The sequence below is a fragment of the Oncorhynchus masou genome, chromosome 9 (genome assembly GCF_036934945.1).
Source record: "Oncorhynchus masou masou isolate Uvic2021 chromosome 9, UVic_Omas_1.1, whole genome shotgun sequence".
Taxonomy (NCBI): domain Eukaryota; kingdom Metazoa; phylum Chordata; class Actinopteri; order Salmoniformes; family Salmonidae; genus Oncorhynchus; species Oncorhynchus masou.
In genome coordinates, this window is record NC_088220.1 from 74,190,594 (window position 1) to 74,214,560 (window position 23,967).

At 45.3% G+C, this 23,967-nt stretch overlaps 1 protein-coding gene across 1 annotated transcript in view; it reads right to left on the minus strand.

Moving 5' to 3' along the window:
• Positions 1 to 9,053, minus strand: part of LOC135545084 (calsyntenin-2-like) — a 496,007-nt gene extending 486,954 nt beyond the window's left edge. The window contains exon 1 of the mRNA XM_064972725.1: positions 8,807 to 9,053. Coding sequence (XP_064828797.1) covers positions 8,807 to 8,888 — 82 coding nt within the window. The 5' untranslated portion in view covers positions 8,889 to 9,053. The remainder of the gene's footprint in view (positions 1 to 8,806) is intronic.
• Between the last annotated feature and the right edge of the window lie 14,914 nt (positions 9,054 to 23,967).

The following is a 23,967-nucleotide window of genomic DNA, read 5'->3' on the forward strand; positions in this document are numbered from 1 at the left end:
GTATTTAAATAGGACACAGTGTCAGGGAAGGGTCTGACATAGAGATAGGGTTGACATCCAGAGGTGCACCAGGGATCCAACAGCACATCACAGCCATCACAGGTTAGAGTAGACAGTGATGGATGACCGTCACACGCAGAGTGTGTTCAGTATGTAAGAGAGTCGGCTTTCTCTAGTGTCCTAATGGGGAGGGGGTGGGATGGGGGGTTCTCTGATACAGCTCTACTGAGGAGAGGGGGGTTTCTCTAGTGTCCTAATGGGGAGGGGGTTCTCTGATACAGCTCTACTGAGGAGAGGGGGGTTTCTCTAGTGTCCTAATGGGGAGGGGGTGGGATGGGGGGGTTCTCTGATACAGCTCTACTGAGGAGAGGGGGTTTCTCTAGTGTCCTAATGGGGAGGGGGTTCTCTGATACAGCTCTACTGAGGAGAGGGGGGTTTCTCTAGTGTCCTAATGGGGAGGGGGTTCTCTGATACAGCTCTACTGAGGAGAGACGGCTTTCTCTAGTGTCCTAATGGGGAGGGGGTGGGATGGGGGGGTTTCTCTAGTGTCCTAATGGGGAGGGGGTGGGATGGGGGGGTTTCTCTGACACATCTCTACTGAGGAGAGGGGGGTTTCTCTGACACATCTCTACTGAGGAGAGGGGGGTTTCTCTGACACATCTCTACTGAGGAGAGGGGGTTTCTCTGACACATCTCTACAGAGGAGAGGGGGGTTTCTCTGACACATCTCTACTGAGGAGAGGGGGGTTGCTCTGACACATCTCTACTGAGGAGAGGGGGTTTCTCTGACACATCTCTACTGAGGAGAGGGGGGGTTTCTCTGACACATCTCTACTGAGGAGAGGGGGGTTGATCTGACACATCTCTACTGAGGAGAGAGGGGGGGTTGATCTGACACATCTCTACTGAGGAGATGGGGGGTTTCTCTGACACATCTCTACTGAGGAGAGGGGGTTTCTCTGACACATCTCTACTGAGGAGAGGGGGTTGCTCTGACACATCTCTACTGAGGAGAGGGGGTTTCTCTGACACATCTCTATTGAGGAGCGGGGGGGTTTCTCTGACACATCTCTACTGAGGAGAGGGGGTTGCTCTGACACATCTCTATTGAGGAGCGGGGGGTTCTCTGACACATCTCTATTGAGGAGAGGGGGGTTTCTCTGACACATCTCTACTGAGGAGAGGGGGGTTGCTCTGACACATCTCTACTGAGGAGAGGGGGGTTTCTCTGACACATCTCTACTGAGGAGAGGGGGGTTGCTCTGACACATCTCTACTGAGGAGAGGGGGGTTTCTCTGACACATCTCTACTGAGGAGAGGGGGGTTGCTCTGACACACCTCTACTGAGGAGAGAGGGGGGGTTGATCTGACACATCTCTACTGAGGAGAGGGGGGTTGCTCTGACACATCTCTACTGAGGAGAGGGGGGGTTTCTCTGACACATCTCTACTGAGGAGAGGGGGGTTGCTCTGACACATCTCTACTGAGGAGAGGGGGGGTTTCTCTGACACATCTCTATTGAGGAGCGGGGGGAGGTGCTCTGGCACATCTGAGGAGAGGGGTGGGGGACTGCACCCCTAATGATTACTTTTTATTTTGCTTATCCTATAAATGACTTAGACGTACGATGTGTGAGGGTGAAAGTGTGTGTTTGGGGTTGAGACTGTGTGTTTTGTCACCTGAGGAGCCTGATAGATCAATGTTTGAGTGTGTGTGTGTGTGCGCATGTGTGTGTGACTCATAAGTCACATTTCAACTAGACATGGAATTGATATGTGCCACATGGGAGATGACATTCTCTCCATGTCTCCTTCTGTTCATTTCCTCTGAGGTCAGCTAGACTCAGCTGGTGGAGAGGAACAGGTCACACACTATCAACACTGCTCCTCTCTGCTCATCAGAGAGAGAGAGAGAGAGAGAGAGAGAGAGAGAGAGAGAGAGAGAGAGAGAGAGAGAGAGAGAGAGAGAGAGAGAGAGAGAGAGAGAGAGAGAGAGAGAGAGAGAGAGAGAGAGAGAGAGAGAGAGAGAGAGAGAGAGAGAGAGAGAGAGAGAGAGAGAGAGAGAGAGAGAGAGAGAGAGAGAGAGAGAGAGAGAGAGAGAGAGAGAGAGAGAGAGAGAGAGAGAGAGAGAGAGAGAGAGAGAGAGAGAGAGAGAGAGAGAGAGAGAGAGAGAGAGAGAGAGAGAGAGAGAGAGAGAGAGAGAGAGAGAGAGAGAGAGAGAGAGAGAGAGAGAGAGAGAGAGAGAGAGAGAGAGAGAGAGAGATAGAGAGTGCGCGTGAGCGAGCAAGAGATCTGAGCATGTCAACTTTGACAAATGGAGAGGGGGAGCTGGTGAGATTGGTGCGGAAGCGATTGATTGGAGAAAAGGAGAGCGAGGAAGAGAACAAGGCAGAAGTGGAGGATGGTGGTTAGCACTCCGGACTGGGAGTGTGTGTAAGGGCATGTCCAGACAGTTGGCTGAAGTGTCAGGGAAGAGTGTAGCCAACAGCCTCTATCTAAAAGCTTCTGTTCTGTTTTACTGTTGTGTGAAAAACAAACAAAATACACACATACCCTTAATCACTCTCTCTATCTCACACACGCAGTCACAGTTGCACGCACGCGCACACACACACACACACACACACACACACGCACACACGCACACGCACACACGCACACACGCACACACTGAAGACACTGGGTTGTAATGGGTTTGCGAGGTGTTTGATGTCTCCTGCTGCTGCTGTTAAAAGGTGAGGGGAACACTGGGGTGAAGGAGTGGGTCTACTTTTCTCTGTCTGTCTCTGATTGCTTGTGTTATTCCTTTCCCTCGCTAAACAATCTTTACTCTCCTCTCCTCAGGGAGCACTCTCAGACACAGGACATTCTGTCTTAATTCTATAAAAGCCTCTGGTGTTTTCTCCACTCACATACACCTCTCTCTTCCTCTTTTCTCCATCTCTCCCCCTGCTTCACACCTCAGAGAGTAAATCATTGGGCCTCAGAGAGTGTCCAGTATAGTATTTGTATTTCTATTTATTAAGGATCCCCTTGACTTCCTGCCAAGTCAGCAGCTAGTCTTCCTGGGGTCACGCAACATTAAGGCAGTTATATACAATTAAAAATATTACATTACATAACACTTTTCACAACACATTAAGTGTGTGCCCTCAGGCCACTAGTCTACTCTCACATATCTCTCACATATCACATATCTACAATACAAAATACACATGTAAGTGTGTGTAGAGTGCATGTCTTATCATGTGTGTGTGTGTCTCTTCACAGTCTCCGCTGTTCCGTAAGGTGTATTTTTATCTGTTTTTTTATCTGATTCTACGGCTTGCATCAGTTATCCGCTGTGGAATAGAATGTAATGTAGTCATGGCTCTATGTAGTACTGTACGCCTCCCATAGTCTGATCTGGACTTGGGGATTGTGAAGAGACCTTTAGTGGCATGTCTTGTGGGGTATGCATGGGTAGCTGAGCTGTGTACTAGTAGTTTAAACAGACAGCTCTGTCGATTCAGCTTGTCAACATTTCTTACAAAAACAAGTAGTGATGAAGTCAATCTCTCCTCCACTTTGAGACATTATAGATTTACATACATATTATTAATGTGAGCTCTCTGTGTATATTTAAGGGCCAGCTGTGGTGCCCTTTTCTGAGCCAATTGTCATTTTTCGGGGTCCCTCTTTGTGGCACCTAACCACACGACCAAACAGTAGTCCAGGTGCGACAACACTAGGGCCTGTAGGACCTGCCTTGTTAATAGAGTTGTTAAGAAGATAGAAACTAGGGCTTGTATGACCTGCCTTGTTGACAGTGTTGTTAAGAAGGTAGAAACTAGGGCCTGTAGGACCTGCCTTGTTGATAGTGTTGTTAAGAAGGTAGAAACTAGGTCTTGTAGGACCTGCCTTATTGACAGTGTTATTAAGAAGGTAGAAACTAGGGCCTGTAGGACCTGCCTTGTTGATAGAGTTGTTAAGAAGGTAGAAACTAGGGCCTGTAGGACCTGCCTTGTTGATAGAGTTGTTAAGAAGGTAGAAACTAGGGCCTGTAGGACCTGCCTGTTGACAGTGTTGTTAAGAAGGTAGAAACTAGGGCCTGTAGGACCTGCCTTGTTGATAGAGTTGTTAAGAAGGTAGAAACTAGGGCCTGTAGGACCTGCCTGTTGACAGTGTTGTTAAGAAGGTAGAAACTAGGGCCTGTAGGACCTGCCTGTTGACAGTGTTATTAAGAAGGTAGAAACTAGGGCCTGTAGGACCTGCCTTGTTGATAGAGTTGTTAAGAAGGTAGAAACTAGGGCCTGTAGGACCTGCCTGTTGACAGTGTTGTTAAGAAGGTAGAAACTAGGGCCTGTAAGACCTGCCTGTTGACAGTGTTGTTAAGAAGGTAGAAACTAGGGCCTGTAGGACCTGCCTTGTTGATAGAGTTGTTAAGAAGGTAGAAACTAGGGCCTGTAGGACCTGCCTGTTGACAGTGTTGTTAAGAAGGTAGAGCAGCGCTTTATTATGGACATACTTCTCCCCAGCAACTATTGTATCAACACATTTTGACCATGACAGTTTACAATCCAGGTTTACTCCAAGCAGTTTAGTCACCTCAACTTGCTGAATTTCCACATTATTTTTTTACAAGATTTAAATTAGGTTTAGGATTTAGTGAATGATTTGTCCCAAAAATCTAAGACTAACTTATTCGTAGTCAACCATTCTGAAACTAACTGCTCTTTAAGTGTCTAGTGCTAAGTATGGTCAGCCATAGCCCCACAGAGGGAGAGGAGGGGAGCAAGAGAGCTCACCTTCCCACTGTGATTAGTAGAGGCTTATTGCCAAACACACACACAGTTCACCTTCCACAAAACTAGAAAGGAGTGCAAGAGACAAGAGACCATGAAGACATAATCACAGCCATGAGCAATGTTTGAAGAGGGAGGGAGGGAGGGAGGGAGGGAGGGAGGGAGGGAGGGAGGGAGGGAGGGAGGGAGGGAGGGAGGGAGGGAGGGAGGGAGGGAGGGAGGGAGGGAGGGAGGGAGGGAGGGAGGGAGGGAGGGAGGGAGGGAGGGAGGGAGGGAGGGAGGGAGGGAGGGAGGGAGGGAGGGAGGGAGAATTTAGTGAGACCTTGAAAAGCAAACTGGGTGTTCTGTGGTTCAGAGGTACTATTGCCACAGGCTAAAAGCTCACCGTAATACATACACCTGTAACCTTTTGTATTCTTCTGAATTAAACAGTGATATACTCCACATATGTTCACATTTGCATATCTCAGTGGAGTGTTGGAGTGGATATTGGAACAAGAACTCAGAGTCTGAGCTATAGCTCTTGTGAAATCATTAGGATAATAGTATTCTGCTCTGAACTCCTACACTAAAGTAATTAAGTAGCCTGGAGGTTGCCTCTCTCCTTTTTCTGTAGCGTGAGTCAGTACAAGTACACCCACTGGACAGGACGCTAGTCTATCGCAGGGCCGTATCCCCAATCTATCTCCTTAATACTGAGTGTCAAGCAGAGATGCATTGGGTCCCATTTTTACAGTATTTGCTATGACTCAGCAGGGGATCAAACTCCCAACCTTGCAATCTCTGGACAGACTCTCGAACAACAAGGCCACTGAGTTGGTCACTAAACATTGTTCAGTACAAGAATAACACGCTGATTTGACACTACTCTATTACCAAAACCCTGATCTGAAGTAAGGCAGATAAAGCAGATCTGAGATCAATGAGGTAGCACTCCTCCATAATTTGCCATAATCTGATATAAGAGCACTGATTTGAGATCCGTGAAATAGCTCTACTCCAAGCTGAGCCTGATCTAAAATGACAGATATTGCTGATCTAGGATCTACTGCACTCCTCTACACTGAGCCTTGGTTTTTGAGCCAGATCTAAAAAAAAATAGGAGAGACCAGCAAGGCTGTACCAAGATCAGAGAGGTAACAGCATGTCGTCATCCATGTTGAACCATGGTTTTCCAGTCGCAGCACGTCAGGCAGGATTTGTGCTGCCTCCTGTGTCACTGACTGGCCCGGCCAGCGATTTATAGAGCGCTCCCATAATGCACTTCCTCTCTGAAAAGGAGGACATAAATCTGACGCTTGTTTTTGTCACGCCTTTTTTTATTGGCTGATGGGGTCCTTTTTCCTTCCTCTTTCTGCTTATTATATCGAACACACACACCAAATAATATTATTGAATGAACAATGTACACTGAGTATACAAAACACGCCGACAAATTCAACGTGAAACACAATATTACGAATTTGTTCCTAATGTTTGGTATAATCAGTTTATAGGTCAGGTGTTCTAAAGAAGAAGCATAGCCTATATTGAAATAATACATTATTTTTTGATGAAGGTGGACGTTTTTGTTAATCACAACTCTTTATTTGATTTATTTAAACTATGTGCACTGAATAATACATTTCTGCATTCTGTACCTCATTTTCACATATACATGAATCTAACAACAACAGCCCAAATACTCCTGCAGCAGGCCAATACGTATCACCAAGTAATACTTTGCATCCTCTATTGACTGAGTCATATTACATTTTAAGTATGTGTATACTTTCTGATTCAAAAATAGTGGTGTTACACCCCCCCCCCCCCCCAAAAAAAATAAAAAAAAATAAATAAAGCTGCAAAAGGTTCCTCCATGTAAACAGACACTGAGGGTAAATTAAAATGCACATACTGCTGGTAATGAGCTATCTAAATTCCGAGTTCATATTGCATGGAATTACACAAAATCGCAGCTCCGGGCAGCTCTGGCAACAACAAAAAAATGCACTACTTTCTACTCACCCGGAAAAAAAATCCCCAGCACGCAGCTGAGCGTGAGACGTGGTGGGTTCGTTTAAGCCACAGCGTGCAGTGCAACCGTGAATGCAATAATGTCTTTGTAAATAGCTTCGCCACTTCTTTGCAGTTTTGCGTACTTAGCTGCTGTCAACATGGGCCAACACACATACTTACGGTCCGGGCATACACACACAAACACACAGCTCTAGATTTTGAGCGGTTGCCTTGATGGTGACTTTGATTAATTAAAGGGAGTTGATTATTCATTCACGGTTCTTGCAATGAAACAGTGGCTAAACGGAAAATGACAGTGGAAGAGCGCACCTCAAAAAGTTCGAGGAGAACAACCAATTCAAGAGTTTTCTCTAGTTACTTAAATGTCATAGATGCACCGTTCAACTGTTGAATTTTAAGGGAAGGCAGAAGAAAACAAATGATAATTTTCAGAATGTTACTGTATGTCCTACATGCGTGTTTCTCTCGCTTTTACACGGACTTAAAGATGCAACTTCAAAATGCGGCTTGTGGGCCAGGATAACAGCACAAACTGTAAATTGAACAATGGGTTCTCATTTTCTCCCGAATTTAGAGCTGCGTTGCGGCCCTGGGGACTCAATTAGAACCGTGTTGTGCCGGCGTTTCCACCCCCATTGACTGGGCGGTAATTTGTTTACTTCTTACTTCGCAGCCGAGCAAGGGCTCGAAAAGCCCTACAGTCCTGAGATACTACCATGCAATCTCCAGATGGACAAAGTCTACACATTTGTGGGTGGAGTTGAGGACAGACCATGTATCCAGTTGCACACATACACCAACAAACACATGTATTGGTAACTTCAGCACCACGGACACCGCATTAAAACACGCTCAGTCATTTATTGCAAATCAGCACCATTGACAGCGCATTCTCTACCGCTCGCTCTCTCACACACTGTTGGCCGTTGGTTTGAGCTCTGCTCAGGGTCAGACTATAATCATATTCAAATGAAAATGCAGGTGAAGCACAAGCTTGGACTCCCAAATCAGGCCATTGGTTATTATCATACGTCTCCATACTACTGGGCTACTAACATATAGAGACAAAATATGCCTATTGGGCGCACGAGAAGCCAGGCGCAAAGGCTGCTTTCTATCCGACGCACAGGGACTCGCGCTGAGCAACACCTAATCATTCCTCCGACAACTGCCAATGCTGCCAGGTGCAACAGAAGCCCCAGTCTACGGGGAGTATATCACGTGTACCTGGTGCCAGATCAACCAGTTCACCTGTGGCACCGGAGTTGCTCGTGAGCAGCTCGAGAGCAGTTAGTCTCCTATGTGCGGTACCACTGATATATTTATCCCACCAAGGGAGTGCGGTCCCCAATAACATCCATTATCGATATCATTAAATCATAATTCTGCAATAACAGCATTAGCCTATAAGGCCTGTGATGATAATGCTATGGCTGATCATTACAATTAAACGGCTAATAATAGTAATAAGCATCATCATCATCACCACCATCAGTACCATCACCATCAGCAGCATCATACTATCTATTAATATTACCACCTCCTATCTCTTAGAAAACCTAAGATCTGTCTTGGCAGATTAGAGAAGGCAGGCTAAAATATGTCTATCACATGGCGAGAGACTATATTAATACACCTATGTCACAGTGAAAACTTGGACACATTGTTACACTCAACGCAACGGCATCACTCCTCCTGTCCCAGAGGCACCTCTGCTCGGAAATAGACTCACTCCTCCGCCAGCCTCCCTACAATCAACATATCCACCCCGAGCCCCGGAAGCTCTACAAATGACAGCCTTATAACCATATCATACTAGAGGGTCTAAATGAACAGAATTACACCACGATCAGCCCACATTAGTGGTCAAAATGCTCCGATATGGACCCTCTGTCCCTATGCTCCCTCTCATCGCCACCTCTTCTACAAGAAGCACATTGCAGAGTGAGAGCGCACCACGCAGGACGGTTGGGGTTGGTAGCGCCAAGTTCCCCTTCACCTACCTTTCACGGTGTGACAAGCACAGAGCCCCAAAGCAAACCCGGCCACCAGCAGCACCACCTCGGATATACGCTGCATATTCATGGCGTGGTGTGAGCGAAATACAGACGGGCACGGTGACCTCTCTCCTCTCTCTCCTCTCTTTTCCACCCGCTCCTTCAATTCAGCCTGTCCCAACGTTCTCTCTTCTTCAAGATGTAAAACTGTTCACTGATGATATGACGGCCTCGGACTAAAGATAGCGAGCTAAGAGTGGAATAATACGCGCGTGTTATACGAAAAGCGAGGCAGGGAAGGAGGCTTGTTCAGCGAAGAAACCGTGAAGCTGCGCGGTATAGTTACCAGAGCTCGTTCGTTGCTTGTTCGATGCACAACTAACTGCTTAGTGATAAGACCTGACCGTAGACCATCGCTACCCCGGACTGGACTGTTACGTCACGGGGAGGAGAGGAATGGATTAATATTCATGTTTTATTCTCTCATACCGCTCCCTCCTATTACTAAACAGCACCGCGATCACACGTTTCTCCTCTCATTGTCTGAAATTATTAATCTGACCGATTTGATCATGATAATTAATTGTGAATGTTATACTGATGATGAGCTCATTAGACTACCACTGTCACGAGACCAACCCAAGGATGTATCTTACCCACTTATCTCCACATACTGAATATATATCCATAGCTGCAGGACTATGTTTTGAGTATGGGGTGCCGAGTGCAGGGAGATTGAAATAAATCACCTTTCTAATAAAGTTATTGGGGGCATGGCAACAGGCCTAGCTGATTATTGAGATGCTGCCTGTCAGTGAAAAGCAATACATCGAAAATATGTGTGAAGATAATGTGTCTTAGATATAATTTGAAATGTTGAGACAAGAACAAGGGAGGGGGGTGTGAGGAAGATATTGGCGCATCTCTTTCCAGAATGCGCCCAGCTCTCCAGAATAGCCTGAGCTGTCGCCCGCCAATTCTTGGGCATTCCTTTTTTTATTGTGTTAACTGTTTGCCCTGTGATTGTTTAGTTGTATCAATTCCCCATTACATATGTCACCAGTAGTACATTTACTGTTCATCCCTTTCCTTTGGTAGTAACATTAACTTCCGTGCATGGGTTACATTTGGCCTATACAGTTTCTCATTCTCAGAATTGAAAGGTTGTTTGCAGAGTTCACAAACTGTTACACTTGTGAGAAACACGTTTTGGTTTATTTCATTCATACTATCATTTAGGAGTTTTGCATTTGTTTAAAATTGTATTTTGTTTGGAGGCTCCATGTGAACAACGTGCATGTGTCTCATTTCTCTGTCATCATAATGTTGAAGGTGCGTGCAAATCTGAGCATTCATAGAAATCAGCTAAATGGCCTGCTGCACTGAAATGTAGGATTTCTGATTGTCTGAACTTACCATCACCAATAAACTCAGCTTCTCACTCATTGTTTCTTCACCTCACACAGTAAGTCAACAAAGTCAGGTTAAAATTATGATAGAGCACCACCTGTTTTGAGCTTCACATTTTTAGCAAAACAAATGTGGCCTGTTTTGCTTGTTATTTCTGCATTAATACAGTTGAAGTCAGACGTTTACATACACTTAGTTTGGACTCAATAAAACTCGTATTTCAACCACTCCACAGATTTCTTGTTAACAAACTATAGTTTTGGGAAGTCGATAAGGAAATCTACTTTGTGAATGACACAAGTAATTTTTTCAACAATTTTTTATAGACAGATTATTTCACTGTATCACATTTCCAGTGGGTCAGAAATTTACATACACTAAGTTGACTGTGCCTTTAAACAGCTTGGAAAATTCCAGAAAATAATGTAATGGCTTTAGAAGCTTCAGATATGATAATTGACATCATTTGAGTCAATTGGAGGTGTACCTGTGGATGTATTTCAAGGCCTACCTTCAATCTCAGTGCCTCTGCTTGACATCATGGGAAAATCAAAAGACATCAGCCAAGACCTCAGAAAATAAATTGTAGACCTCCACAAGTCTGGTTCATCCTTGGGAGCCATTTCCAAACACCTGAAGGTACCACATTCATCTGTACAAACAATATTAAGCAAGTAAAAACACTATGTAACCACACAAAAGTCATACCGCTCAGGAAGGAGATGTCTTCTGTCTTCCTAGAGATGAACGTACTTTGGTGCACAAAGTGCAAATCAATCCCAGAACAACAGCAAAGGACCTTGTGAAGATGTTGGAGGAAACAGGTACAAAAGTATCTATATCCACAGTAAAACAAGTCCTATATCGTCATAACCTGAAAGGCCGCTCAGCAAGGAAGAAGCCATTACTCCAAAACCTCCATAAAAAAAGCCAGACTACGGTTTGCAACTGCACATGGGGACAAATATCATACTTTTTGGAGAAATATCCAATGGTCCGATCAAACAAAAATAGAACTGATTGGACATAATGAACATTACTTGTAAGCTGAAGAACACCATCACCACTCTGAAGCACGGGGGTGGCAGGATCATGTTATGTGGGTGCTTTGCTGCAGGAGGGATTGGTGCACTTCACAATATAGATGGCATCATGAGGAGGACAATTATGTGGATATATTGAAGCAACATCTTAAGACATCAGTCAGGAAGTTAAAGCTTGGTCACAAATGGGTCTTCCAAATGGACAATGACCCCAAGAATACTTCCAAAGTTGTGGCAAAATTGCATAAGGGCAACAAAGTCAAGGTATTGGAGTGGCCATCACAAAGCCCTGACCTCAATCCCATAGAAAATGTGTAGGCAGAACTGAAAAAGCATGTGCGAGCAAGGAGGCCTACAAACCTGATTCAGTTACACCAGCTCTGTCAGGAGGAATGGGCCAAAATTCACTCAACTTATTGTGGGAAGCTTGTGGAAGGCTACCCAAAACGTTTGACCCAAGTTAAACAATTTAAAGGCAATGCTACCAAATACTAATTGAGTGCATGTAAACCTCTGAACCACTTGGAATGTGATGAAAGAAATAAAAGCTGAAATAATATATTCTCTACTATTTTTCTGACATTTCACATTCTTAAAAGAAAGTGGTGATCCTAACTGACCTAAGACAATGATTTTCTACAAGGATTAAATTCATCCCTGGCTTGCAAGCATCCCCCTTTTCCTCCAAACGTAATGGGCATTATAGCCAAACAGTTCTATTTTTGTTTCATCAGACCAGAGGATATTTCCCAAAAAGTATGATCTTTATCCCCATGTGCAGCGGTAAACTGTGGTCTGGCTTGTTTATGGCGGTTTTGGAGCAGTGGCTTCTTCCTTGCTGAGCGGCCTTTTTTTTCTTTTTTTTTTTACCTTTATTCAACCAGGAAAGTCAGTTAAGAACAAATTCTTATTTTCAATGACGGCCTGGGAACAGTGGGTTAACTGCCTGTTCAGGGGCAGAACGACAGATTTTGTACCTTGTCGGCTCGGGGGTTTGGGCTCTCAACCTTGCGGTTGCTAGTCCAACGCTCTAACCACTAGGCTACACTGCCACCCCAGTGTTGCCACTTTTATGAGGTCTTGGCTGATTCCTTTTGATTTTCACATGATGTCAAGCAAAGAGGCACTGAGTTTGAAGGTTGGCCTTGAAATACATCCACAGGTACACCTCCAATTGACACAAATGATGTCAATTAGCCTATCAGAAGTTTCTAAAGCCATGACAACATTTTCTGGAATTTTCCAAGCTGTTTAAAGGCACAGTCAACTTAGTGTATGTAAACTTTTGACCCACTGGAATTTTAATGCAGTGAATTATAAGTGAAATAATCTGTCTGTAAACAATTGTTGGAAGAATTACAGTGTCATGCATACAGTAGATGTCCTTACCGACTTGCCAAACTATAGTTTGTTAACAAGACATTTGTGGAGTGGTTGAAACAAGTTTTAATGAGTTTAACCTAAGTGTATATATTCTTCTGACTTCAACTCCCAGTAATTTATTGGGTAAATCACCAACGTTTTGGCATCACTGTGCCTTCTTCAGTGTGATGTCATGAATGCTTGAACCAGGTTATGTAGACAAACAGTGCAATTACTGCAACTAATGACAATAGTGAGGGGTGTGTTTTAATTATTATGTTAAATAGAAAGAATTGAGTGAAAATCTTGAAAAAAAAAACAATAATTAAAGGCATATTGAATATATCAGGCTATTGTTATCATATGGACATATAATTGAATATTGTGCATAATATTTGCATCAACATACATTATTGTTGAATTCAATTTAGCATATTTTACTGTTTCCTATTTAATTTAATGTATTTTGTTATATGTAATCTTTTGGTTCAACCATAATACATAATTAGCCTCATGAACAGGGGGAACATATTAGTTGTACACTGATAAGCTGTAGAAAGAATATATCAATGTATAAGACTTGTTCATAAAAGAGGGAATTGTTCATAAGGGCCTGAGATCAAAGTCAATATTCAGACCACTAGGGGTCAATGTTTTTAGATAGGTTATCCAGTCAGCCTCCCTATGTAGTAGGATCTGGATGTTACCTCCCCTCCTTGGTAGAGCAACATGCTCAATGCATATGTTTTTGAGGGAGGAGATTGGATGGTTAGCTTCAACAAAGTGAGCTGCTACTGGTTAATCAATGTTCTTACACCTGATTGGGCTGCGGTGTTCAGCTCTGCATTGTTTTAATTGTCTTTTCGTTTGTCCTGCATAGGCTTTCCCACATGAACGGGTGATGAGATAGATTACTCACTTGGTCTTGCATGAGATGATCCCCTTAACAGGGATTTTTCGACCTGTGTGTGGTTGTCTGAAGAAGGATGTTGTTCTAGTGCTATTGCACTGTGCACATGAGCCACATTTGTAGATCCCATTTGGAGTGGGTTTCAAGAGTGTCTGAGTGGGCTCAGGGGGCATGTCAAAACTCACCAAGCTATCGCCATTATCATGACCACGTGTATTTTCTACAATGTAGAATAATAATGACGACATCAAAACTATGAAATAACACATTTGGAATAATGTAGTAACCAAAAAAAGTTCATTTGAGATTCTTCAAAGTAGCCACCCTTTGCCTCGATGACAGCTTTGCACACTGTTGGAATTCTCTCAACCAGCTTCATGATATAGTCACCTGGAATGCATTTAAATTAATAGGTGTGTGTCACGGCCTGTTCTGTTTCACCTGTCCTTGTGCTTGTCTCCACCCCCTCCAGGTGTCACCCTCCTTCCCAATTATCCCCTGTGTATTTATACCCGTGTTCTCTGTCTGCTTGTTGCCAGTTCGTCTTCTTTGTTCAAGCTAACCAGGGTTTTTCCTGTCAGCTCCTATCCTATCTTTGCCTACTCCTGTCGCTACAATAAACATTGTTACTTTGACAGTCTGCATCTGGGTCTTACCTTGATTCCTGATAGTGTGCCTTGTTAAAAACTACATTTGTGGAATGTCTTTCCTTTTTAATGCGTTTGAGCCAATCAGTTGTGTTGTGACAAGGTAGGGGTGGTATACAGAAGCCCTATTTGGTAAAATACCAAGTTCATATTATGGCAAGAACAGCTCAAATAAGCGAAGAGAAACGTCAGTCCATCATTACTTTAAGACATGTTTGTTTCTTCAAATGCAATCGTAAAAACCATCAAGCACTATGATGAAACTGGCTCTCATGAGCACCACCACAGGAAAGGAAGTTACCTCTGCTACTGAGGATATGTTCATTAGAGAGTTACCAGCCTCAGTAATTGCAGGCAAAATAAATGCTTCACAGAGTTCAAGTAACTTACACATCTCAACATCAACTGTTCTGAGGAGACTGTGTGAATCAGGCCTTCATGGTCAAATTACTGCAAAGAAACTACTACTAAAAGGCACCAATAACAAGAAGATACTTTCTTGGGTCCAGAAACATGAGAAAGAGACATTAGACTGGCGGGAATCTGTCCGTTGGGCTGATGATTCCAATTTTGAGACTTTTGGTTCCAACCGCCGTGTCTTTGTGAGATGCAGAGTAGGTGAACGGATGATCTCTGCATGTGTGGCTCCCACCATTAAGCATGGAGGAGGAGGTGTAATGGTGTGGGTGTGGTTTGCTGGGGATACTGTCTGTGAATTATTTAGAATTCAAGGCACACTTAACCAGCAAGGCTACCACAGACTTCTGCAGCGATACGCCATCCCATCTGGTATGCGCTTAGTGGGACTGTCATTTGTTTTTCAACAGGACAATGACCCAACACACCTCCAGACTGTGTAAGGGCTATTTGACCATGGAGAGTGATGGAGTACTGCATCAGATGACCTGGTCTCCACAATCTCCTGACCTCAACTCAATTGAGATGGTTTGGGATGAGTTGGACCGCAGAGTGAAGGTAAAGCAGCCAACAAGTGCTCAGCATATGCGGGAACTTCTTCAAGACTGTTGGAAAAGCATTCCAGTGAAGCTGGTTGAGAGAATGCCAAGAGTGTGCAAAGCTGTCACCAAGGCAAAGGGTTTGAATAATCTAAAATCTAAAATATGTTTAGATTTGTTTAACACTTTTTTGCTTACTACATGATTCTATGTGTGTTATTTCATAGGTTTGATGTCTTCACTATTATTCTACAATGTAGAAAATAGTAAAAATAAAGAAAAGCCCTTGAATCAGTAGGTGTGGCTAAACTTTTGACTGGTACTGTATGTATTTTTACTTAGTTGACAATGTAATGTATTGGCTTACTGATACTCTTAGTTCTTTGTGCTCATTTCTTTTGTCTCAAATGGCTCCATATGTGTCCAGATGGCTTGTGCACAAGCATTAGTGTAATTTAACTTTTAGATTTATAATTTTAATTTCTTTATTTTTTTAACCTCAGGACAATAATTTTGAGAAACATGTTATTATTGAAATGAAACTGCGCATATGAAACTCATAACTGAGACGTAGATCGGTTGTAATGGTAAATCAAATCAACTGTAAGCTTCCCCAAACTTGAAATTCACATCCAGGAAAAAAGTGCTCACCTCGATCCAGGGCCAACGGGTGGAAAGCACCACTCGCTGGGCCACACCCAGCACTGTGTTTCTTGCTAGACTATTATGCCTGTGAGCCCAGGGGAAAAGAATATTAGTAGGCAAAGGAAAATCGTCAAATCAAAACCCAACCTTCATGTTCCCTTTGTGACGCACGGATGTTCCAAACATGAGACTGACCTTATGATCCTATAAGTGTGGGTTCAAAGTCAAGGCGGGTATGGGTCAAAACCGTGAGGACTAGAAACCAACAGAGAAGAGGAAAAGCAGGAGCACGGAGTAACACGCTGGTTGATTTGACAAAACACAATGAACTGGCACAGACAGGCAGAAAACACATGTATAAATACCCAAGGGATAATGGGGAAGATGGGTGACACCTGGAGGTGGTGGAGACAAGCACTGGAAACAGAAGACGAAGGACTGTGAGACACGGGTTTAATCCTAGATACATGGAACGTCGGGTGAATACGGAGGGTACGAGGTAACAAAAGACAAACAACCGTGGAACTAAGGACTCTTGAGATGGGGAAAGGGCCAATGAAATGAGGGAAAAGTTTGCGAGACTCCACCCGAAGGGGCTGGTCCCGTGTGGATAGCCATACACTCAGCCCAATGCGATAGCAAGGAGCTGGAGTCCGGCAGCAGTCTGCTCATTGACAATACCTGGAGTTGGTCTTAAGAAGCGCCGCCCAAGCTCTTCTCCAGGTACTCCGACAGCGGCAGAAGAACATCTGGGCCGAGGGTATGTTGACTTCCTGCTCTTGTTCTGGGAAGAGCGGAGGCTCATACCACATGGAGCACTCGAAAGGGGAGAGTCCCGAGGCCGAACAGGGAAGAATGTTCCGGGCAAACTCCACCCAGACTAGTTGTCGGCTCCAGGTAGTGGGGTTGGTCGAGACGAGGCATCTTAAGGTTGTTGAAGACGTGCTGCACCATGAGCTGGGCCATCTCTTTGGCAGAGGATAGTTTGGGGAGAGGGATGAAATGGGCGGCTTTGGAAAACCAATCCACTACCGTCAGAATGACGGTGTTGCCATCAGACGAAGGGAGCCTAATGACAAAGTCCAGGAAGATATGGGACCAGGGACAATGAGGGACAGGTAGTGGCTGAAGGAGGCTGGAAGGGGCTTTGCCATGGAGTCTTATTCTGAGCACAGACTGTGCATGTGGCGACGAAGGCAGAGGCGTCAGGAACCATTGTGGCACACCAGAAACATTGCCGGAGGAAGGACAGGGTTCGACGGGAACCCAGATGACAGATAAGCCTGGAGGAATGAGCCCATTCCAGGACCCGGGACTGGACTGAATTAGGGACAAACAACCGGCTAGCCGGGCCCCCTCCAGGGGCAGGCTGGGAACGTTGTGCCTTGCAGACCAGGGTCGCAATACCCCAGCCAACAGCAGCCACAAGGCATGAGGTAGGGAGGATGGTCTCAGAGTCAGAGGATTTGGCAGCGATACTGTACAGGTGAGAGAGGGCATCAGGTTTAACATTCTTGGAACCTGGGCGATAGGAAATGGTGAAGTTGAACCTGGTGAATAACAGAGCTCACCGGGCCTGCCTGAAGTTATGGTGCTTGACTGTGCGGAGATAATCCAAATTCTTGTGGTCTGTCCAAGCCAAAAACAGATGTTCTGCTCCCTCCAGCCAGTGTCTCCACTTCTCCAGTGCCATCTTGACCGCCAGGAGTTCTCGGTTACCAACGTCATTGTTTCTTACTGCAGAGTTGAGACGATGGGACAGGAAGGCACAGGGATGAAGCTTTTGGTCCTGTACGGATCGCTGGGAGAGGATAGCCCCCATTCCAACATGAGAAGCCTCGACCTCAACCACAAACTGACGGGGGCTGTAGTGAACTGATGCTTCAGGTCCACAAAGGCTCTGTCAACCGCTGGGAACTATGTGAACCTTGGGAGAGGTGAGTGCCGAGACGGGGACTGCCAGGGTGCTGTAGCCTCGAATGAAACGCCGGTAGAAATTGGCAAACCCCAGGAAACTTTGCAGCTGCACCCTGGATATAGGTTGGGGCCAATCCACTACTGTTTTCACCTTTTCCGGGTCCATCTGAACATTTCCTTCAGTGATGACATATCCCAGAAAGGATAGGATAGAACGGTGGAGCTCGCACTTCTCCCCTTTCACAAATAACTTGTTCTCCAAGAGGCGCTGAAGGATTTGTTGAACATGCAGGACGTGTTCTTGGGCAGATCGGGAAAATAACAGGATGTAGATGAACACGAAAGGATTATCATGTCCCGGAGCACATTTTTTACCAGGGCCTGGAAGATCGTCGGGGCGTTAGTGAGTCCAAACGGCATGACCTGGTACTCATAATGTCCTCTGGCAGTGTTGAAGGCTATCTTCCACTCATCCCCTTCGCATATCCGAACCAGGTGGTAGGCATTCCGAAGGTCCTGCTTGGAGAAGATGGTAGCCCCCTGGAGAGGTTTGAAAACCAAGGAGAGGATTGGTAGGGGGTAACGATTCTTGATCGTTATGTCATGCCTTGCTGAAGACCTCCAGGAGGTCATGGTAGTCTGTGGGGACAGCAGAGAAATCCGAGGCTTGACTTAAGCCCTGAGGAGGCCGTCTCGGGGAAGGCTGCTCTGCTTTGAGGCAATGAGTGAACTCGTGGTCCAGTCAATAACAGGGTTGTGTTTTTGGAGCCAAGAAAATCCCAAAACAGGAACATGGGGGGGACTCAATGAGGAGAAGCTGTAAAGCCTCTCCTCATTGATTTCCTGAAATCCACAGATTAACAGGAACAGTGCTGTGGGTAACTCTACCAATGGTGTGGCCATCCAGTGCTCTAGCGTCCATGGGAACAGAGAGGAGTTGAGTGGGGATACCTAATTCAGAAACTAGGGTAGGGTCCATAACTGTCATCTGCCCCAGAGTCAATGAGCACCCGGAAAGACTTAGACTGGTCTCCCCACAGAAGTATCACAAAAAAGGGAGTGTGGTCTATGGGAATTAAAGGATTCCCAGTCTGGCTCACCAGAGTACTTGTACCTACTAAAGAAATTGGTTTCTTAACCGGGCAGGTGGCTATATAATGTCCCGCAGCCCCACAGTACAAACAACTGTTGAAACTTAGCCTATGTGAGCGTTCCCTAGGCGATAATCTAGCTCTGCCCAGTTGCATAGTTCCGGTGTATCTGATTCACCCGTCGCCGATGGTTCTCGAGGAAACTTTGGTGGCTTCGGGTCCTCTCGGAAATACAGCCTTCGGGAATTCCAGATTCCTACGAAGATGAACAAGACGCAGAGGATGAACGAGTGTGCCCAACACGAGACCTCTTCGCACTTCTGCGTTCCCGTAGACGCCCATCAATCCTAAGAGTAAGGGCGATAAGGGAATCGAGGCCCAGCATAAACTCCCGAGCTGCTACCTCATCTTATATTTCCTCTGAAACTCTGTGAAGGAAGGTATCAGAAAGGGACTCCAGATTCCAGGCACTCTCGGCAGCCAACGTGTGAAAATCTATGGCGTAGTCTGCCACACTACTACTAATTCCAGTAGTTTTCGGGCCACCTCTCTTCCAGGTACCGGAGAATCGAACAACTTCCTCACCTCTGCCCTGAAATCTTCCAGATTACGACAGATGGAGGATTGTTGCTCCCAAACTGCCATCGTCCAGGAGAGCGCCCTTCCCGACATTAGCGTAATAATATACGCTGTCTTTGGCTGGTCCGAAGGGATCGAAGATGGCTGTAGCTCAAAAATCAGGGAGCACTGAGAAAGAAAAGCCCCGCAGGTTTAAGGATTCCCAGAATATAGCTCCGGAGGAGGTTAGCGGGTTCCTCAGGGATAGCGGTAGGCTGTACAAACCCACCACTGATAGTAGACAGGTTCCTGGGTGGTTGGATGTTCTCAGAGGTGGCAGGCTGCCTATGAGCTAACTCAATGATTTGCTCCATAATAGCCTTAAACCACTGGTCGTGGCGTTCTGTCAGGGAACGAAGCCCTTCCAAAAGGTCCAGCAGTAGCTCCTCATGCCTCCCAGTGGTGACTCCCTGCAGGGAGACAGCGTGGCGGAGCTGGTCCAACTCTGCCGTGTCTGTCATGGCCAGTTCGTACTATAAGGGCACAGGGTGAGACCCAGTTGCAGACCCGGGAGGCAGATGGTTCGAGTCTGATATTCATTAGTATCCAAGGGGCAGGAAAGAGAATGGTTGTGGACAGGCAAAAGATCATAACAAGGTCAGAGTCCAGGAGGTACAGAGTGGCAGGCACGCTCGAGGTCAGGGCAGCCAGTATGGTCAGGCAGGCAGGTACAGAGGCAAGGCTGGCAAGGGTCAAAACCGGGAAGACTAGAAACAACAGAGAAGAGGAAAAAGCAGGAGCACGGAGTAACACGCTGGTTGATTTGACAAAACAAGACGAACTGGCACAGACAGGCAGAAAACACATGTATAAATACCCAAGGGATAATGGGGAAGATGGGTGACACCTGGAGGTGGTGGAGACAAGCACAAGGACAGGTGAAATAGATCAGGGTGTGACAGATCCTATTTACACTTTGTTGTCAATTTTTACACTAGAATAACTGTGTCTGGCTCATATCAATGCCACATAGGTCGTTTTCAAAGGGATTTGTTTTTTTTAAGGCAGTCGCTCTTTATGTCCTCAGCTTTTAGTGAAAGAAGCAACCAGTAGAGGTGAGTTGAATGGCTACCTGTCCTGTCCTCTCCTCTCCTCTCCTCTCCTGTCCTGTCCTGTCCTGCTGTTCTGTTCTGTTCTTGTGTCTCTGTGATTTAGAGAAATCTATGAATCACCAACTGTGGTTGACACCTCACAACATCTTCTAGAAACTAATCTCATCTTTCTCTCCCAGTCAGTGAAACATTTTGACAATAAACCAGTGTCTGTCAGCTTGTGTGTCGGGACTCCAAATTGAATTGCGAGAGAGTGGACTAGTTCGACCGCAGGTCAGAAGTGGCCCTTTCACGTGGCGCGCTGCAAGCCCGCTAAGAGGATAGTCTGTTTGTTTTCTATGCATGCATACGTTAAAGTATGTGTGTGTGTGTGTGTGTGTGTGTGTGTGTGTGTGTGTGTGTGTGTGTGTGTGTGTGTGTGTGTGTGTGCGTGTTGTTTACTGGCCGTGGAACTGAGCAATCTGATTAATACTTGCTTCAATTTTCCTGAGTATCTCAAAAGGGCCGTTCCTGCTGGCATATCTCTGCATGCTCTGACTGGCTTAGTTTGTTCTGGGAGAGCTCTGAGGATGGAGAATAGTTGTATAGACAGTTTTATCTATCTAGCACCTAATTCTGGGATGACAATGCAAAGAGACCAGCTAGTTATCAGATCAGGTTTATTGGAGCTTTTCAATAGCCTAGTGAATAAAATACTTAATTTTCATCAAATAAAGAAAGCTATGTAATGAAGGTCTTCACGTTCGTTTTCCAACTGTCTCTCAGTTTATACTAGGTTACCTGGGTTTCCTGGGTTGACTCTCTGCTGCCATTGATCCATGATGCCATCAGAATTCCTGCCATGTCTTCAAGTTTAGATTTTTTTCATTGTTGAGACAAATCATACACCGACAAGGCTATCAGGCTGTTACACAGACCTCTGAGAACAATTGCATTGTTGCTGGCTGCTGATACAAATGTAATATCAGCACAGTATCAGGAGAAGCAAATCAATATATCTATCCCCTCATTTTCTGCTCAACAGGAAAAATTGCAGAGTCAAAATTACACAAAAAAATGAAATATTTCAAAGTCAAGTAATGAATATAATCCCACATGTTTTATTGGAAAATATAACACACCTGCACTGAAACTTTATCAGTATTCTTGATGTGGTTCTTGCAGTGTTTTTCCAATATTGACCATCTCCATACCTGAGTGACCTGACCGGTGGGACCTTCAACATCTCTGTGTGTGTGTGTGTGTGTGTGTGTGTGTGTGCCCATTTTTCCATGCTCCAGTAACAGGGCAGGGAACATCACAGAAGGGGGTTGAATGGATGAACGGATGAACGAAGAGGATTTTATTAGATATCATATATCTGCATGGCCATGCTCCACATTATCAGTGCTGCAATGATAGTCCAGACTATTCCTTAAGGTCAGTGTTTACTACACTGAGAACAAACCTCTTTCATTCTCATTGCCAAGCATTATGTAAATAGCCCATCTAATATCCTTCCTTGTATTTACTGCTCCCTTGCCTTTGGCTTTTCTTCCTTATAAAAGATTCCAGCCTGGTCATGGTGTGACACACACAGAGGCACAGACCAGACATGGAGAGGAGTGGATCTGAAAAGAGCTGTTGGCGGGAGACTCTTATGTTGGGCCGTGCTCTGGTCAGACGGACATCAGTCAATACCTCTGAACTGAACAGCACTGAGACAACCACACACTCTCTGTCTCCTCTCCACCCATCCTGAACATAACAGACATCCTCTCCAGCTCTCTACAGAACTCTCCAGCTCTCTACAGAAATCTCCAGCTCTCTACAGAACTCTCCAGCTCTCTACAGAACTCTCCAGCTCTCTACAGAACTCTCCAGTTCTCTCCAGCTCTTTACAGAACACTCCAGCTCTCTACAAAACTCTCCAGCTCTCTACAGAACTCTCCAGCTCTCTACAGAAATCTCCAGCTCTCTACAGAACTCTCCAGCTCTCTACAGAAATCTCCAGCTCTCTACAGAACTCTCCAGCTCTCTACAGAACTCTCCAGCTCTCTACAGAAATCTCAGCTCTCTAGAACTCTCCAGCTCTCTAGAACTCTCCAGCTCCCTACAGAACTCTCAGCTCTCTACAGAAATCTCAGCTCTCTACAGAAATCTCCAGCTCTCTACAGAAATCTCCAGCTCTCTACAGAAATCTCCAGCTCTCTACAGAAATCTCCAGCTCTCTACAGAAATCTCCAGCTCTCTACAGAACTCTCCAGCTCTCTACAGAACTCTCCAGCTCTCTACAGAAATCTCCAGCTCTCTTCAGAAATCTCCAGCTCTCTACAGAACTCTCCAGCTCTCTACAAAACTCTCCAGCTCTCTACAGAACTCTCCAGCTCTCTACAAAACTCTCCAGCTCTCTTCAGAAATCTCCAGCTCTCTACAGAACTCTCCAGCTCTCTACAGAAATCTCCAGCTCTCTTCAGAACTCTCCAGCTCTCTACAGAACTCTCCAGCTCTCTACAGAAATCTCCAGCTCTCTACAGAACTCTCCAGCTCTCTACAGAACTCTCCAGCTCCCTACAGAACTCTCCAGCTCTCTACAGAAATCTCCAGCTCTCTACAGAACTCTCCAGCTCTCTACAGAAATCTCCAGCTCTCTACAGAAATCTCCAGCTCTCTACAGAAATCTCCAGCTCTCCACAGAACTCTCCAGCTCTCTACAGAACTCTCCAGCTCTCTTCAGAAATCTCCAGCTCTCTTCAGAAATCTCCAGCTCTCTACAGAACTCTCCAGCTCTCTACAAAACTCTCCAGCTCTCTACAGAACTCTCCAGCTCTCTTCAGAAATCTCCAGCTCTCTACAGAACTCTCCAGCTCTCTACAGAAATCTCCAGCTCTCTTCAGAAATCTCCAGCTCTCTACAGAACTCTCCAGCTCTCTACAGAAATCTCCAGCTCTCTACAGAACTCTCCAGCTCTCTACAGAACTCTCCAGCTCTCTACAGAACTCTCCAGCTCTCTACAGAACTCTCCAGCTCTCTTCAGAAATCTCCAGCTCTCTACAGAACTCTCCAGCTCTCTACAGAACTCTCCAGCTCTCTACAGAAATCTCCAGCTTTCTTCAGAAATCTCCAGCTCTCTACAGAACTCTCCAGCTCTCTACAAAACTCTCCAGCTCTCTTCAGAAATCTCCAGCTCTCTCCAGATCGCTCCAACAACCCACGGCTATGCTACAGTCTGGCCACAAGCTATAGACAAAGAGAGGGAGAGTGAAGGAAAGGATGGAGAGATGGAGGGAAAGCATATATTTGCCTTCAATCTCTGCTCTGTTCGCATGCTTTTTTGTTTTTGATTGGGTTGGGATGAACGTTAATAGCAGTTGTTATTATAATCACAATCCGAGTGTTGATCCTTTCCATAAAATATACATAAAGAGCCCAAAGTGAGTTGTTTCCAGACACTCAGTGAGACACAGAGAGACACACTGAAATGAGAACTTTCATTGCGTTTCTCGTCTCATTCCTTTCTGTTATTTGCTCACTCCC